Genomic DNA, 18,967 nt, shown 5'->3' with positions numbered 1-18,967 from the left:
ATCTTATGCATTCGGCAATAAAGTTTACATTCTTCCCTCAGGGCAACTGTATGTGTGAAGCATTAGCATCTCATGACATGCACTGGCCTGATAGTCAACATTATGGAGTGCTGGTATTGTAATGGTTTCCTAATGGTGTTTTATTACAAAATTGTGTGTCTAGTTTATATTTTGTCGTTTTCTGTGGTAATGTATGTGTGTGCCCTTCATGAGTGGGTCTCCCCCCTATCTTATCACTGAAAATGGTGCTTTTGAAGCAAACTCAAAAACTGTGTCAAGTCCTGTTTATTTTCCACAGGATCCTCTGCATTAATACAGTACTGGCATGTAGAGATGCAACATGCTTTACTAACCAAAAAACGTGTCAAGCCCAGTTCTTTCCACAAAACGCTCCACAGCGCAGTATAGGCATGTTGAGGTGCAACATGCTGCGCCAACAATCTCTAAGGATGTGCCTTGCTTGGCACTGGTACTACCCACTAAACCATAGGGTTGCCAAAAGAGGGCACCACGTTTCAACCAAAAGTGGAGACGGAAAGATGTGGAGGAGGCATCTGGGTGAGCTCCTCTGTAATGAAGTGCAAGAGAACAGGCCAAAGTCTATTTTCTGTGCAATGCAAATATCGTCTTGCTGGGAGACTCGGACTGTCTTAAATACCTGCAGAATTTTACACGCAAGAATATGCCAAGGAATGTTGTTACTGAGACCTCTGGATAATATATATATTCTTGAATTTTCAGGGCATGCAAACATAACTGATTTGGGAATTTAAAAGAGGCGTTAAACTGTGAGGTTCTGTAAAGTGCATTTGCACCATCTCCACGCCATAAAACTGTGGCTAAGGTGCATATGTACAAAGCAGGTGATGCAATGTCACCCCAATTTCAACTTGTATCGATGCAATTTACTGTATTTCACATGCGTGTATAACTTGCACCACGTACAGTATACAACATCCCGAAATAGTACTGCTACTTATACGCCCACAAAATCTGCGTATGATAATGCTCAGGCCTTTGTCCAAATAACCTCCATTTATCGATGCAAGACACATCGTATCTTCGGCAACGCTGTTGGTGATAGGCTTTTGAGACTCTGTAATTACAGGCTTCCACTGTGCGCAGCTCGTCGCAACAGCCCAGGTCTGCTGGCGTGATTCGCTCAGTCAAAATGCAATGGGCACTCATGAGTGAGGGGGGAAAAAAAATTTTTGTTTTTTGGACGCAAGGGTTAGAGTTCCCTAGAAGAAAATGAAACTTTGCGAATCTGGCGTCCCACTCCCCATTTTTCAGATTTCCTGTGTGCCGGGGATATTTGTCATACGATGTGTGCACCTCCTCCTCCCCCAATTTCCATAAAAAAGTCTTAGCTAAGCAAGCAAGCATTAAAGTCAGTAAAATGTGAAATAAGCAGAGTACGTCTTCTCTATATAAATGAAAAAAATAAAATGAGCACATAGATATGGGCAAAAGTCAGACATTTTAATTGGATTTTTACTAAAGCTGTGCGAATAGCAAAATTTTGGGTGCGAAGCGAATTCGAATGCTAAAGATTGAGTGCGAATCGAATCGAATAATTTTCGAATATTTCTCAAACATTTTTCGAATAATTCGAAGTGAAATTACAGAAAAAGTTGCAGAGAATCCCTAAGTATGTTCTTGTGAGATCGCAACATGAAAGTGTTTCTTTTCGCTAGGTTGATGAAGCGCTGGTGGGGTCATATTTTGTAGTTGTCTTTCTTATCAAGAATGAGGCAATGTAGAGGCCGAATTGCATTTATGTACATGATTTGGTGCAACCAAAGTGTTGCCGACAACACTTTACACGTGATAGGCAGAGATGCCATTTCCTCAGCCTCTCCTTCTCTTTCAACTTCTGTGGAAGGCCAACTGATGTGGCAGACAAGGGTGTGCTCCCTTCAAGTCCGGAGTTCCAAATCTGCCTCGTAGACGTCGATATATAAGAACATCTGAAATTTTTGATGCTAAAAAGCTTCGGCGTCTGATTTTTCGGACTTCCTGCCCAAATTTCAGGTCCAAAACAGCATTGAGTCCCCAACTCTGCCACATTTTTCATCCCGATATCGGAACCAGCGTTTTCTTGAGTTAATACACTTGCGACCGTAGCGGAGCTTGAAAGGCAGCTTTGCCGCAATACGGGGGTGTGATGAGGTGAAGCATATTAAAAAATCTAGGGACCATTTTCAACCGGATTTTGTCTCTTGGCCAAGTTCGACCGCAACGGAGCTTGAAAGGCAGCTTTGCCGCAATACGAGAGTGTAATGAGGTGAAGCATATTAAAAATATGAAGGGGTCACTTTCAACCGGACGTTAACTGCATTTGTCTTTGGGAAGTTCGAATAGTTCGAATAGTAAAATTTCAGTGCGAATCGAATCGAATAGCAAACACTATTCGAAAAATATTCGAAATTTCGAATATTCGCACACCCCTAATTTTTACCTTATCAGACTGGGCTTAGCCACGTACTGCTGTACTACCCCCTGCCCCTTTGTAATTCTTTAACTATACCATTGTGATCTGTCAGTGTTTTCTTTTACTGCGATAACTAGTATACAGAAGCACACAGGGTTTTTGCTGTCGCTACGGCCATGATGTTCAAAATGATAACATTGCCTCGCGCATCGCATGCTCTATATGAGAGTTAAAGCATGCGAGGGCTACCATCAGTCACTGCTTTTGTCGCATGCGAGGGCTACCATCACCCATCTTTTGTCACGCGAAAATCTCATGGAGATAGGAGCTGGAGGTGGGCCATCTTTCTTGCCACCCCTTCCTTCCTGAATAGTGGGTAGATGTGTCCCTAATATTATTTGCCTTCTTTTTCCGTCGTGTGCTTGGTACCTTAGTGACATGGCACAACCCACCAAGAGGGATCAGCCACAAATCAGGTGGTACATCAATTTAAAAAGTAGAGTAAAACAGAAAAAAAGGAAGCCACGTAAATTTGCACTTTTCCAAGCACGTATCACTTCCGCTCGGCTTAGTGTATTTTAATGCCCACTTAAAGGGCCCCTCACCAGGTTTGAGAATTTTGAGCTGACGAGCGCAATGCATGCACTGGGCGTTCACGATTACGTCTGCCAAAATTTGCAACGCTACGCGCCACGTAAATGGGTCAAATTTCAAGCTGAACGCCGCTTGCCCTTCTTCTCGCGGCCGCGCGCCCAGAGAATGAGGGGATGACGTACATGAGAGAATGGCCCTACGTAGATGGTAGTGCTGTGACATCGCTCCTCTACGTAGACGACTGTGCTCTGACGTCGCTAACAGTAGCACGTGACACTGCGATAATTATTTGACACGACGTGTAGTTGGTGTAATTTGTTGCTTGAATGGATAAATAAAACTTGACAGCAATAATAAAACACACAAACGGAATGTGTGCCTTTTCTGTTTTAATTTTTACTGCGCATCGCAGCCAGATTCGAGACTAATCTACCTCCGTTTCGCACGCGTTCGTGTTCTCGCGCTTTGCGCATCGTGCAGACGCCGCCCTTTACAACGAAACTAATTTTCTACCGCGTTCCAGCGCTCATTAGGCTCATTTATCCTCCCGCGTCTAACTAGATGTTCATGCGGCACACCGCTAGTCTCGCGTCCGTAAAAATGTTGCAGCTTTCGTGCTCAGTAATAGGTTGAAAAGACAAGTGTTAGGCGAGGGTGCATTCGGCATAGCTTGCAGAGATGAAGCCAGAGATGAAGCTCAAAGAACGCCGCCACAACACCGCTCGCGTCTCGGGGGCTCGGGCTAGTTCGGGCACGTCATGCGCTCGTGACATTTTGTGCGCATGACGTGTTCATGCGTATGCGTTATGTGATCCTCCTGCTCGCGTGCCGAAGAGGGCAGGGAAGGGATTTGGCTTGCGAAGGCTACGCGGGGCGAGCGGCAAGGGTTTGCAGCTCGCCTCCTCGCATCATGGTTTCGTGCCGCTACAAATTATTGTTTTTCTCAGCTTCTAACCGACCGATTAGAAATATTCTTGTGGCATAATGCTCTTAATTGGGCTCGCAACAACTTGCAATGTCTAACTAAAATTCGTTAGGTCACCTGGTGTGGGGCCCTTTAAAGAAGATTCATTTGTCACTTACCAGGGATCCCAGGAACCTCAAAGCACACACGTGTTACATCGAGAGAGGCAAGACAGAACACTTCTTTGGAGCTTTTCCATCCATTTTTATTCTTTTTTTTTTCTCGTTTCACATCCCAGTTTGTACACCTTGATGTCACTGGATAACATTAGATAGCACAGGTATCTGCTCTGTGATTGGGGTCTCATGAATGGCCCCTCCCACACAAACAAACAGAGAACAAAAATAAAACTGAAGAAGGTACAACGGCAGAAGGCTCCGGCTGCACGCGAGATAACACTGTGGACGTTCCAAGATGGCTGAGCAGCCCGGTCATCGAGGCCTGCGATTTACACGACTGGGCAACTTGCGACGAAGCGTAGAGGCATCGCTGTGCATTGCCTCCCCACTTCTAATGCTTACCCGCTTGCGTTTGCAAAACCTGTAGGCATCCAAACATATCACATGAAGGAGTTGCTCACCTCTAACAACAGCATATTGAACAGCAGAACATGGTAATGCAACAGTACGTAAATCTAAGCAAACAGGAACAATACAATTATTAACAGAGTTGAAGGAAGGAGATGCATATAACGCGAGATGTTAACACAACTGTAGCTGGCGGTCACTGTTTTGTAGATGTAGATAACAAATTTCCTCGGTAAAGTGCAGCGCAGGTGCTGGGCTTACAAACTCAAAAGCTGTCGCATTCGTGATAATTATCAGCTGAATGTATTTACAGAAGGAAACCAGCACTAACAAAGCACACCACTACATAGTGAACTGTTTGGAGGAAAGGCCATCTGGCCGGTTAAAACCACTTCTGAAGCTTAACTAAGTGTCATCACTTAAATTGCCACTTTCAATACAATGTTCCAGTAGAAACTGTTAAGACATTCATATACACCCTGAACCAGCAGTTCCGAATGAAGCATCAATAAATGTTTGCAAAAATTACTACCACCAGCTATCACAGCTGGTAAGTACCTTACGTTTTCGTGTAAGTTCTGGGAATCTCTATTCAGTTGACCAACTACAAGCATAATAATGTTCTCTTTCAGCCCAGTAATTTTACATTTCTTCCTCTGCAGATGATCACCATCAACCTTGAGTTGACAGGCATGGTCTTCGCATTGTAGGCACACATACCGCAAGACTCGAGGCAACTCGTGTTCTTTAGAAGCAGTACCCGTCAGAATTTTTCATTATTTATTCAACAGTGTTGTTTGGTCAGTCGGGTTGTGCTACTTGACTGGCTTTTTGTCTCAACCTGCCAATGTGTTGAGCACACACTACACGTGTAACGTGCACCTTCCAGCACTGGAATTGGTATCACTAGAGTGGCATTTGCAATGCTATATAAACACGTCGTCACGGCTTGCCACAAGCTGTGGTACCAGAGGCACGTACCTTGCTGTTCACTTCATCAAAGACAACTCTCGGGCGAAGAATTTATTGCACACTGATATCGCCATCCAGAAGTGGACATCACAAAATGTGAAGTATTGTCGGTGGCGCTGCCAGCAATCTCGGGAAGAAGTAACGGCATTTTATGCGTGCTCAGTGATCACCCGCCACTGTTGTGTTCCTAATCCCTTACAAACATTGCACAACCTCTTCGCCTACTATCGGAGCATTCTGTGATGCCAATGGCATCTTGCGTTGCAGTGGCTTGCTTCAGGCGTCACTGACACAGCTCACGTGACTGTTGCCCACTAAATGGATGGCAACACTAATGCACAAGAACACTGCCACTCCACCTTTCACCAACCGCTAGGCATTCACAGGTATGCCAGTCGTGTAAACCTCAGCCAAGATGTTTCTGGTGCGCATCTTGATCCCGGAGTGAGGTATACTTTTTTTTTTGGTCGAAACATGCAAGTGCTTGTAAAGAAGACTAGTGTTTTGTCGGCTGAGACATGTACGTTTCCCCCAACCATACTTTTATTTCAGTTGGTGGGTGCCACGCGAAAAACAAAAGAACGCAGGCTGCTTTCTGCGTCTCTACTGAAAAACTCTGCCTCTGGGATGGAATCCAAACAACCTCAGATATAACTTGTGGTGAACCAGCTGTAAATATCTCTGGGAAACTTTCTCTTCTTCAACAAGTATTTACACATTATATTTATATATATATAATATAATATATATATATATATACTCATGCCTCCACCTACACAACGTGCACATTGCAGCATCAAAGTACAGTTTGAGGGAACGGGCAAGGCTCAACAATTCAAGGTGTGGTGTGTGTGCGTCCACTTAACGGCCGTCACAGACCTCAGAAGCCTTTGGTCTTTCTCGGGAGCTGGGCCCCCTTTCTCGCCTTTTTTTTTATTCCATTACGAAGCTGTAATGCAGCACGCCCTACAAAAGGTACTCTCAAAAAGACTGGGTGCGGGAGCAGAGTTTGTCAAAAAAGCAGAGCTTTCTGGGCAAACACACGTAACACACTCACACCAAACTAGAACAGTGCAGCAAGATCAGATTGCCAAGAGCCTCTCCCCCCATGCCCAGAAAAGCCCTTATCCCTCCCCTAATGTGAAAATCTCGGCTGGAGAGAAACCCCCCCTCTTTGAGCGCAAGTGTCACGTCGTAAACTCTCTTTATCTCTTCCTTTTCTTTTTTGTACAATGCTGCTCGAAATCTCACTTTTGTACACCACCAATCCTTGGCATCTTTCCTCAACGAGGAGGGTGGCTTGTGGAAACAACAAAACCTGCGAGCCCGCACAACAAACCGCGGAAGCGGAAACGGGCCATCCGTCTTTTTCTCGTCGAGATTACGGCTCGCGGAAGGGCAAGGGACCATCCACGTTTTCTCACTGTTAGCGATACAACTTACACGGTCTTTATTCAACAAAAATAAATAATGCTTCTCATCCCCCCGCTTCGCTTTCTGGTCTTTGTTGCCACCTTTTCCATCACCGCACTGCAAAAGACTGCGCGTGTCACTTTTGAGGCCACTGATGCCCCGCAAGAGTTTGCTGCAGTCCAACCTTCCTTCGACACCTCTGTGCTGCACAGTAGAAACGAGACGGAAACCAAGGCTTCACGCAAAGCCGTCGATGGGACTACCCTGTCCTTCAGGATAATGCACCTCTCTCACTTTCTTTAGACTCTTCTCAAACCACAGGTCCCTCAACAGAACATTTTCGTACGCCTTCTACGAGGACTTTGATCAACTCAACTGTGCTTTTTGTTTTTCCCCCATTCCTGTTGGCATGACGAAGGGGGGGAGAGAGAGGGGTTGAGGGCACTGAGAGAAGCTTAGAGCGTAAACATCATCCCCACAACAACGTCAACAACAACAACAAACAGTGGCCCCCACAGGTTGCCTGCTCCCCCGCTGGCCCCCTCGCGATTGTGCCACTGAGAAAAGGGACAGGAGCCTGCCCCCCCTCGCAATTCTGCTGCATCCGCCAAACAAACATAGAAGAAGGAATCCTCGCCACCATCACGGAATAACGTTAACAACAACAGTAATGGCTAGCCAGCCCCGCCAGCACTAAACACAGTCCCCCCCCTCGAGGGCAACTCTCCCGACTCTCGTGGCGAACAAACCATAAAAATTCCACTTCTGGGCAACACTTGGGTCGGGGAAAAAACTTGCTCTCCATCTTTCCTTGCCTTACTAGTGACAGCACATAGCTGCCGGAGTGCAATGCAGATGCAAACGGGGCTGTCGCGCAAGCAGCAGCAGCGGAGGGGGTGAGGGAGCGGCTACTTCTTTCCCAAGAGAGACGACTGGGAGAGGAGGGCAGGGCAACGGAACTGTCCGTTGCGCATCCAAGGTGGCGCTGGGCAGCGGCTCAAACGGTGGGAGGAGCGTCTCTCAGGCCTTCATCTCGCACTCTCGTGCCAGGTGGCCCACCTCGCCGCAGTGGTAGCAGCGGTTGTTGGCGCGTGTGGACCGGCAGTTGCGTGCTATGTGCCCACGCTCGTTGCAGCTGCAGTTTCGGAAAGAGTAATGAAGGCAGGACGTGTAAAGACAATGCGAAAATGCATGAAGTTAAGCACGTAACGGGCAATGGGCACTATTAAATAGGCTGTATCAACGCCTGTGGCTTTACTTATTCGCGAGTAGCCAGGTCCAATTAACAAATTGATTTCTCGCCTATATTGGTTAACCAGTTACAGTACCATGCACAAGAAATGTTGAGTGCAACCCTTGTTTCATTGAAGTAGCTTACCCATGGTTCATTACACTGATCTCTATCAGAGACCTGTTTACCTTTCCAGTACTGTCCCTAAAACCCAAGGCTTCATGTAGGCTGTGCCGCTTAAACATACCCTTAGGTGGATATCTTCACATTTAATTAAAACATGCTCAGTCGTTTTCCTAGATTTCCTGCAGCAGTCTCATTCTTTGCTCAATCGAACTTTATAGCTATGCATTTTCATAATTCTTCTACATAGCGGGCTCTTGTAGATATGATTGGTAATAATCTTGCTTTCTTTCTGCCATCCCCCTGAAACATTATTATGCTAGCTGGAATAGCAGTTGTAGCTGTCTTTACTTTCAGTAAAGAAGGCTAGGGTCATGCACAAGGCACGAGAGCTTTTAAAGGGACACTAAAGAGAAAAATTATTTTAACACGAAAGTGTTATGCCAGGGTCCACCACGGCTCCACTGACGTATTTCCGTCACGGATACGATGTTGTAAAATATAAATACTAACAGTGGGCAAAGAAAAACACCAGAAGAAAAAGTTCCGTCACCGGGAATCGAACTTATGACCCCTCGCTCCGCAGCGCGAAACGATTCGGCCACGAACGGCATGTTCTTCGCAATGCTAACGATGAGCTATTTATATAAACCATTTGCCGGTGGCGGTACTCAGAGATCTGTGTTACAGCGTGTTTTCGTTATCACTGGCGAGATGGCGCGAAGGGCTCGACGAGCGCGCCTTAGAAGTCGCCGCCGTTGCGGCAAGCGCCCGCCTCTACAGGGCGTGGTCGCTCGTGCATGCGCTTATCTCGTGATCGCGGTGGTTTATACATCTTGCGTTGAGAGCACGAAGGTCACTTGGCTCACTGCAGCGGCTGCTTTTGCGAAAGGAGCGTGGTGCTCATGCAGGAATAAGCTACAAATGTGAGTTCGCTCTTATCCTGTGTATGTTCGTTCCGTGTGTCCTTTCTGCTTGAGCAGCGCGTTGCAAGTTTCGAGCTGCTTGCCGTTCTTCGAGTGACACTACAATTTGTTGCTGTAGCATTCGTTCCTTCGCCCTTGGGGCGAAAGAATGCACAACAGACGCTCAACTACGTCTGTGAAGACACGTTTCACTTTCGTGTTATACCGATTCCTATGACAGAGGGATCAGCCATGTTTTTTCTTGTGTTAGTAAATCCCCCTTTAACAATACCAAAAGTAGAACTCTTGCTGCTAGGAGACACCTGGTAACTAAGAAAATGCGAAAAAAAAAATAAGTGCAGTGGTGACGCCACCTTGAAGTTCCCGCACAAACTCACTGTGACATCACTGATTTTGATGATGCCTACTATGACATGCATAGTTCTTATTCAATAAAAACGAAGTACATTGCCCACCGAGAGGGCCAGAGGCTTCACGTACCAAATTTCAGGAAATTTCGTTGACAAAATGTAGGCGAAATACAAAAAAAAAAAAAAACAATTCGAAATCTCTGACATAATGCCGATGCGCATGTGCAGAGATTTCAGCATGATATTTCAAAAATGAAACTTTAACCTTCATTTTTTCATTTATTATTAAATATATATGAAGGTGAAATCAATGACAGCGAAGTTTTCAAAGAGTAACTTATACATTTAAACTGATTCATTGTTTTGACTTTAGTGTCCCTTTAAGAGAGTCACAGACTGGACGGGTGCTTCACATGGCAAAGACTGGTGTTTGCCGTGAGAGGTAAAGGAAGGGAGGGTCCCTCACCGGTAGCAGACGTCGGCGACCGCGTCGTTTCCCCCGGCCTCTGGGCAGTCCCGGCTGATGTGTCCCAGGTGTCCGCAGTTGTAGCACTTGCGGTCATCCCGCTCGCTGTTGGGGCAGTCCCGGGAGATGTGGCCCAGCTTGCCGCACAGGTAGCACTGGAGAGACAGGCCAGCACCACTCTTGTGGGGAGGAGGGGAGAGCAGCACTTCCAAATGAGTCCCAAAACACAGGAGAATAAAGACAACAGAAAACAAAACAACATAAAAGAGAAATACAACCGAGGCAAACATAATTATAGAGTAACGTAAACAAAGGTGAAAGGAAACACAAATTGTAGCAAATGAGGAGGGTCCACATAGGTGCCCCCACCTACGAGTTAGCATCTTGTGCAGTTTTCTTCAGTAAACTTAAGTGGAAAAGCAGCCAATGTGCAAGAATGCTGCAAGTAAAGCACAAGCACATTACTTCATACACTGACTACAAAAATAGAAACACAATGGCTGAATCGAGTTCTACTTTGATGAATTTGTCTCCCTGCAACGTATATCGTCTGCATCAGACTCTCTCCCTAATGCACAGTACCGAAAGGAACACAATATATGCAGGCAGACACGTACGTGTCTGCCTGAGTTTGTGTCTGTCTTGCAGTAGCGTTTCTAGCGCAGTTTTCTAGAAGTCAAGTGAACGTAAGATAAGGCAACCAATAGACTACCACGGATCTTGAGTCAAGGACTAACATTTCCAATTGAAACAGGTGTCTTCGAATTGTAAAAGACATTATATTTGGATAATCAAAATAGAACAACGTAAGGATAAACGCAAATTACAGTACATAATGGCAGGTGACTATGACCTCGCTCACTCTTTTGCAAGCGATGTGCTTCTCTTGCAGTACATCCATCCACACCTGTCAACCACAGATTCTTAACAGTGACTCACATTTGAGCTATCACTGCCATTGTGTTACCAGAACCACTGCACAAGAGGGCCAACTCGACACTGCCACAACAGCCCAATGAGCTTTCTCAGTGATTTGAAATACAAAGTGCAAGTAGACAGTGTAAATGTAGCCCAATACATCAAGTGTTGCCCTTTTGCTTCAAGAAATTACTGTGGCCTGTAACATCCACACACTAAAGTGACCTGCAATGCTTAGAGGAGTACAAACACGTAGTTTTTAAGTTGTCGAGTATCATATCACATGCTTCTCATTTGTAACTTGAGGGTTAGAAGACACATAAGATATCTCAATTTGATGCTAAAGTTTGTCTCAAAGTAGAATTGTTGGAAATCTGAAATGTAAGTCTCATTCCTGTCTTTTTGATTAATAAACACAATAAAATTTATGATGCATGGTCGTTACTGTGGATAATCCCGATTTTCTAACGTTGCTTTCCCCACGCCACACAGTGGTTCCTGACAGCAATCATTCTGTAGCTTTGCCTAGTGTTGTCCGACGTAACTGCTGCAGCATGACATTAGGTATCAGTGGAGCTGCATATGATGACGTTGGTCATGAAAACATTAACAGAAAGCACTGCCCGTTTCTCATGGCAGCATCCACTTATGGTAGCCACAAGAACACAGAAACGGAACGATGCGATATGTCATTACAACATATATGTCATGAGGTTAGTTTTAAGTTAGGTTACGTTGATACCGCAGCCAACTCCTACATATCAAAACCAGACCCATTTCGTAAAAGAGGAGTATCATAGTGAACTATAAGGGCACTGCAGCACTTTCTATTAATTTTCTTGGGCATATGTCCATTATTTCAATGTAAAACAGATCCAATAAAAAAAGTCTTGTCTATACTCCTTCAAGCACCACAGGTTTTAACCCAACGGTAGCCAAGATTACTGAGAAAGCCATGAGGCACAAATGGCACTTCTAGTTCGTTAAGCTGTTGTGACAGGTCGCCACAAATGATTTTAAACAAGGCAAACGAATGAAAAAAAAAAAAAAACACAGTGAAGCTACCGCAAAAGAAATAACTCGCAAGTAATCAACAAAAACAAACGCCCCAGGAATTCGTCGCCGGCGTCCCAAGCCAAACTTGTCACTGTACCTTCGGGTCCTCAATGACACGATGGTTTCTTCAGAACTTCAAACAGACAGGAAGTGTGCATGTTGCAGGGCCTGTGTCTGTGTGTTTGCTGATGGCATTAAAAACAATTTATATAACGGTGGTTCGTTTTTAATATAATGCTACAACACTGTTTAAATTCGTGTGGTCGAGCCATCATTATTAAGGCATAAACACTTTACAGTTGCAATTATAAGATGCGGATCATAGCATCAGAGATGGCCGTCTTTTTTTTTTTCTGCAAAAAAAAAGACATCATTAAGGTGCAGTAATATGCTTGCTTCTGTCCCGTGTTTTGCTGCTGCCACTGCAGAACTAATCACTGGTTTGCGTAGACTGCATGCAGCACATTTATTACGAGCAGCACACATGCGTAGTGCACACATGGTGTGTAGCGAAGCAGGTCTGTGTGATTTTCAACGGCTAGGAAGGCTTGGCAATTTAGGGTGTACCCAGTTATGAAATCAGCCACTAGAAACACCATCCAAACAAGCAAAACCACTTGGATGTTGAGTGTTCTTAAGCTCTGGCTGTGACGCGTTGCATTCATGTAACTTTCGGCAACAGAAATCTTTGTAAGATGGTTACTGCAAGCCACACGCGCCATTACACACGATGAAAACCTAAGGAACGCAACGAAATGCAAATTGTCACCAGATTGAGCAGGCCAATTACGTTGACTCATTTTCACGATGTAATAACAAGAGGTAAAATTCTTTCAATAGCGACACACCCCGGGAACTACTTTGCATAGAATGAAGGGGTACGTACAGTGGAGTTTTGTGTGCCCTGCTTGCACTGTATTCCAATGTTGTCACTGGGTATAGAGAGCCTGCATTGCTCTTCGAGAGCTTTTGAGCAGTGAAGCTATCCCAGTAAGTCAATTAGACAATCCAGGATAGTGCTGCCAACGTTTTTTGCATATATGATTACTTATTCAGGAAGAAAAAGCAAAAGACTGCAAATTTATTTAGATTTTGGTTAAAGAGCTAACTATGCATCTGAGGTAGGAACGACTTGTGTGCACGCAGAGCTTTTGCGAGTCATCAGCAAGGCATAATGGTCCATGACGACATGAAATGCACTGCGGATTTCAGTAATAAAAGCTTTGCTTAACAACCACCAAGGGCTTTGGCGAGAAAGCGTGAGCTTTATTCAGTTCTAAAATGCGTGAAATTACAGTACACGGCATACTCAACCTTGTAGAAACATGCCACGGCATGATGAAAGATGCATGGCGAAGTACGCCAACAAACACACTCCATAACTTCTTTCCTCACCGTCAGCGAGATGATGCACGTGCACACTTGAGATAATTATTGCTAATTTTTCCTTTATCCATCCTGCGTAATATTACAGTAATGTAATTCAGGCTAGCCAGTGTTCATGACATTTAATTATCTATTAATTAGCTCCTAATTACCAGCCTATTTATGTCCACTCTAGACAAGGACTCCCTCCAGCAATCTCAAACTACCAGTCTTGTAGAAGTGAACTACTAATCCAACCACATTACCCCATCCTCTGCCTTTCAACCACTGTTAGTGCACTGAGCAACTTGTTATCTGCTCAAGCATCACGTAACATGCCAATCCACTTTCTCACACATAGTGAAGTAACACCTTTCGCAAAAGTTATGCCTGCATTTTTTTTCTGTCACAGCACTCATTTTTCAAAAAGTTTCACAAGCTGCTATTCATGACTTAACAATACTTGTTCTAATCCATTGCTCGTTTGAAGATTTCCTTTTTGTGATCAGGGACTGTCTCCAATCACGTAGCCTAGGTAAACGAACTCTTCCACAGATTCAGTAGGCTGCCTAGCAACCACTAGCTCTTGTCCCCTGAGCAGCCGGGTACTAAACATTCCAAATCTCTCACATAGTAATGCATTAATCTTCAACCTACTGTTAGAACAGACAATTAATATTCTCCCTCATATGTTTTTAGCAATCTCTAGCATTGATAAGCAGAATGGTGCATTGAGCAAACCATGCTTTTTCATTTCTCACTGATCTTTATAAGCAGTCCTTTTCCAATGAAATGCATAGAAAACTTCTTGCACACTTGAATAACATCAGAGACAATATGCCTCCCTTGCCTGACACCCTTCTTAGTCAATTTAAAAATTACTTTGTGGCATCTGCCATGGCTGCCGATATTTATATGAACCGAGTGCCTTTTCATAACTATAAAAGCTACATGTTCATAGACTTCTCGATTACGTGATAAATGGTGAAAATGTGATTCGTTGAGAAATATCACTTGTAGATGTGCCTGTCTGATTGAAATTGAGTGTTGCACCAATTATATTTAAATACCTTGGTGAATATCTTGTACAATAGAAAGCAATCCAACAGGTTAAAGCTACTTTCAAGTTTCCTTTCTTATGAAACAATATGCTGGCATTCTTCTGAGCACCTTGCACATTTGGTCATGTGCCACTGCATATACAGGGGAGTAAGCTTAATGAATAACTACAATAATCCCGCCATCTAATATAAGATGAACTTTTACTGCGTAATTTACTAACGATTTTTCCCTGGACCCCATGTATGTCGGAAGGCTTTTTAACTTAATTACTACTTGCACTTGGTGCTTCTACGCATTTCCTGCACTTCCATCTAGACACTACAGAGTTCGATAGTTAACCTGCTGATGACATTGCCCCAATTACCTTTGCTTCAATATCCAAGTACACGATGCATACTGACCACACCGGTGTTCCACACACTCTACCAAGAAGACTTTCCAGTGGCTAGTATTACAAAACTATGCACATTACAAATGTGCAGTGCAGACTACACATAAAAGGCAACACCCAATTAGCAATGCAGGAATTTTGAGAACAATGATACACATGAGCTACAACATGCTATCTTACAAAACCTGCATAAACAACATGTACAGCACGCATCGCACATTTCACCAGAAGAAAGTATGCATGTCTGCACGTAAAGGTTGTTGTTAACCGAGATGCATCTAATCATGCAGTTTTCTCACTGGTCAGCTGCAATACAACAGGTTTCCCTGTTGTTCCATCTGATACCAATTTCAATTTGCATATTTGTTTAACATTTAGCATAGTTTTGTGTGAACTGCTTGCATGCCTTTTAAAGGATACACATATTACTTGTTCTCATTCCTGCTAAGGTGCAGTCACTTTTTTTTTTATGAGTGTGCAACTCAAGAGGCTAGTTGTAATATAGAACCGAGACCTAGACCCTTTCCGGACAATACGTTTTCTCTCTGCAAATGTCACTATGCTGCAGGTTTCATTGATTTGAAGCCTTAGCTTTTAACTTGTTCCTCAGTTTTGCAGTCTGCAGCACAGACCTTGACAGTGCAGCAAGATCATTTGATGTGTGTGCATGCAGGGGGTGCCTTCCACCAATGAGAGAGAAGAGTTTGGTCATGTGACACAACCCTGAGCTCCCTGCAACTGTTACCAGTTCATGCTACCCGACATGCAACTTAAGTAGTGGAACCTGAAGATTCCATATGAATTAATGTGAAAGTTTTGCAGTGGCACAATCACGCCTCACCTGTCCCTTTCAATGTTCGAGGCAGCGCAGGTGTTTGCTACCATATCGAATTGACCCGATGGTGCAAGCACAGTAGTTTAAACCATAATGCCATAGGATATCCTTCACACTGACATGTTACACCTAACACTCAAACGATGGAACCCTGAATCGTTCCACGAACTCGTTCCACGAAGATTGGGAGAAACACACCTTACCTGCACCACAGCTAGTGATCATACATTCATGTCTTGGCACTTGTAGTTATTGTGTGATGTTTTGATGAAGTTCCACATTTTGAATTTATATGCGGCTGGAGAGGTTCTTTCATAGTACACTAGACAATTATATATTTGGATGTCGTATGCGAATTTCTCACAGAGCGTTTTTGAATGCAGTTGAGATTCTATGAACTTGACAATGTTACTGAAGTAAATAAAGCTAATTCTGCAGCTGGTACATTGTTAAAGACATAGATGAAGCCAAATTATCAATAGATAAAACTGACACCTAGAGGGATATGCGAGCACCTATGGCAATGTGGTCTGCTTGTAATTGGAATGAGTTCATGGACCTTGTAACGGGTGTTCCTTTAGCAGGATGTTAAAAGGTACATGGCAGTGGCTCGGTGGCAGTGCAGTGACTGCAACCTCAATTTTCACAATATCAAGTAGCTAGAGCCTTGTCGCGCAAGCACTACCACCACGATAAAACACAGGTGCTCACGCATCAAAGAGAAGCAGCTATGATGAGAAGACTATGTGCGTGGCTTTCGTTCATCTGTGTAGCACTTAATCTTTTTCTTTTTGCCATTCTGCTTGCGGTACCATCTATTCAAGCAATGAATACTCAGCACTTCCGAGGCAGTCTAGCAGTTGATGGGGCTTCACGTGCTGCGCAAGTATGGCAGGAGTTTGAGAAAACCTTGGGAAAGCACCAACATCAAGCCATACTGCAGATTTCGAATCTGCATTTCAATGAGCAATGCTTGTTTCAAGTGCGTGTGGCACCATTTCTGGCAACTGGGTTGGTATCTTTTATCATGCTTGAACATGAGCGCGTTTTCTACGCATGTTTTTCCACTGAAAGTCTTGAACTTGCCCTCAGCCAGCCAGCACAGTCTCGTGCACCTCTTGCTGTCAGAGTGTAGTACCAGTGCCATTAGTTACAATCTCGTGCTAAAAGACCACGCAAGGAAAGAATCTGTGCCACCTTGAGACATCGTGCGCAGTGGCATTAACTTCAATCCTTCTGGCTGCCCAATATTTTGAAGTGTCCAAAAAGCCTTCACGCGTGTGATGCACAAACATCAATTGACCACCACCAGAGTGCCACGACACTGAGTTGATTTGAGACATTACTCGCCAGCATAGCTTCGAGAGCAGTCCGAGCAATGCCCAGTTCGCCTGTATACCTGCTGAATATAGCGAAGTGCTACTGTGGACTAAAGAGCGAAGTCACTACTACAGATAAATTCTGGCCTTCATGCAACAACATGCTGCCATACGTGCACATAAATATCAACATGCCCACCACTACGAGCAGCTCCACTGCTGTCTCATGCAAAAATAAAAACTCAAAAAGGAAAAAAAACCCCTTTTTTTTGGTAATCATACCCAGTTTATTTTGTCTCCTGAACAAACAAGAAGAAAAAAGGCTCCTCTGTGTACAGCCAACAAACCACAAGTGCACCGCTTATTTTTCAGTGCAACACAGCTAATAACAAAAATGAGGAGGCAGATACAGTCTACAGCTTTTGTGCAGATGTAAAAGGAAACTACAATGTCCAAGCAAACAGAAGGGGGAAAAAAAGTGGAAGGGGGAAGGGGTTGTACAAAGAGGAGAGAGAGAAACATTGCACCTCTTTTTGAAAAGAGAAAAACTAATAACGGATGGAATTTAACCAAACAATAAGAACTGGACCTCCTACAGTGCAAGGGTACAGATATGCAAAAAACAGGGAAAAAAATTAAGGCAGTGAATATACTTCAAATAAACTTGCCAATTTAAACAAAGCAGTTGCAGCAGTACGTGGTTAAACTGAACATATGAGCCTCCAAAAATTCGAAAGTGAAAACAACATCTTAACATATTTATATTAAGAGCTACAACGCTGAAAACTTGCAGATATCTGCAATTTTTTGTACCCTTCTTGAACATGAGCTCCATTTTGGCTTAGTCTAAATGGGCAAAGTCAAAATGAACCTCGCATTCAGAATAAACGTGTACTGTGGTACACAATAACATATATAAGTTCTCAGCACCACAACTCTAAGAATAGTTTTTTTTTTCTCATTCTGGTAGACTCCACTCCTCACGTTAATAACATGCACAGAAGAAAAATAATACAGATCCCTAGAAGCAACGTCGAAAGCAGCAAGAATGATGATGCAAAGGTGAGGGGGGGGGGGGATCAGTTTTTCTGGGAAAGGCATCAGCTGGAGAACAACATGCCGCCGTCTCTGCAGCAGCCGAGGTTAAGCAGCAGAGGAGGCACGCACGGGGCAAGGGAAGGACGGAGGAAGCGCACGAAATTGTGTTCCCGCTCTGTGCACAAGAAAAATGCTGCCGCTGCCGCGGCCTATGGTGACGGTGGTGGTTCGTCTTGGAGGGGGCTCCCATTCTCTAAATAGTTGACACTGCCGCCCCCCGTACTCATCATTCGGGACGCTGAAATTGGGGGCAGGGGGAAGGGGGGGCAAAGTCAAATAGTCAGGAGGGAGGGCAAAAAAAAAAAAAAAAAAATGGCAAGACCTTTTTAAAAAAGACCAGAGAGAAAAAAAAGCGAAAAACTACCTAAACCCAAAATCAAACCAGCAGACATACAACAGATTTCGACACAAAGCATGCAGCATGCAAGGGGGGGAGGGGAACAGGCCGCAGGCACGGAATGCGCTTGAGCAAAAGACTTAAAGCCATGGATCTGCCAGACAGAACAGACACAAGTACTCAAAGGCAACGATAAAATTAGCGACTGCTCACTCTGACTGTTACCAAGAATTTCGCGCATTGTTAATACCGCCGTAAGAAGTTACGTAATGCTCATCTCGCAGAACCGTACTTTGCCATGAGCAATAATGGACTGCCACTACTACACTCAAACCTCGTTATAATGAACACAGATATAACGAATTATCGGTTATAACGAAGTAAATGAAGAATAGTCTTGTCATAGCTACAGTGTTACAAATAAACGTTTATAACAAATTTTCGGATATAATGAAGTTATTTTCGTGGCAGATGCAACTTTGTTATAATGAGGTTTGAGCGTAGCTAGTTATCGAATGTGCAATGCAGGTGCATTCAATTTGAGTCCAATTCCTTAACTACAACTTAAAACGGTGCTTCACTTCGT

At 44.1% G+C, this 18,967-nt stretch overlaps 1 protein-coding gene across 3 annotated transcripts in view; it reads right to left on the bottom strand.

The window, feature by feature from the left end:
• Nucleotides 1–4,172: 4,172 nt before the first annotated feature.
• LOC119396049 (CCHC-type zinc finger nucleic acid binding protein) overlaps nucleotides 4,173–18,967 on the bottom strand; it is a 38,744-nt gene continuing 23,949 nt past the window's right edge. Inside the window, exons 5-7 of one of the 3 annotated variants that reach the window (XR_007416555.1) lie at nucleotides 10,001–10,179; nucleotides 4,326–8,039; nucleotides 4,173–4,294 (exon numbers count right to left, since the gene is read on the bottom strand). Coding sequence is in view for 2 of the 3 variants with exons in the window: in XM_037663097.2 (XP_037519025.1) it covers nucleotides 7,925–8,039; nucleotides 10,001–10,179 (294 nt within the window). In the remaining variant the exon portion in view is untranslated. Of the gene's footprint in view, nucleotides 8,040–10,000; nucleotides 10,180–18,967 lie in introns of all 3 variants that reach the window. The other 2 variants (XM_037663097.2, XM_037663100.2) reach the window with 2 other exon arrangements.

The sequence above is a fragment of the Rhipicephalus sanguineus genome, chromosome 6 (assembly GCF_013339695.2).
Source record: "Rhipicephalus sanguineus isolate Rsan-2018 chromosome 6, BIME_Rsan_1.4, whole genome shotgun sequence".
Classification (NCBI taxonomy): domain Eukaryota; kingdom Metazoa; phylum Arthropoda; class Arachnida; order Ixodida; family Ixodidae; genus Rhipicephalus; species Rhipicephalus sanguineus.
The sequence above is the reverse complement of the archived record's forward strand: the minus strand, read 5'-3'. Positions and strand labels throughout refer to the sequence as shown.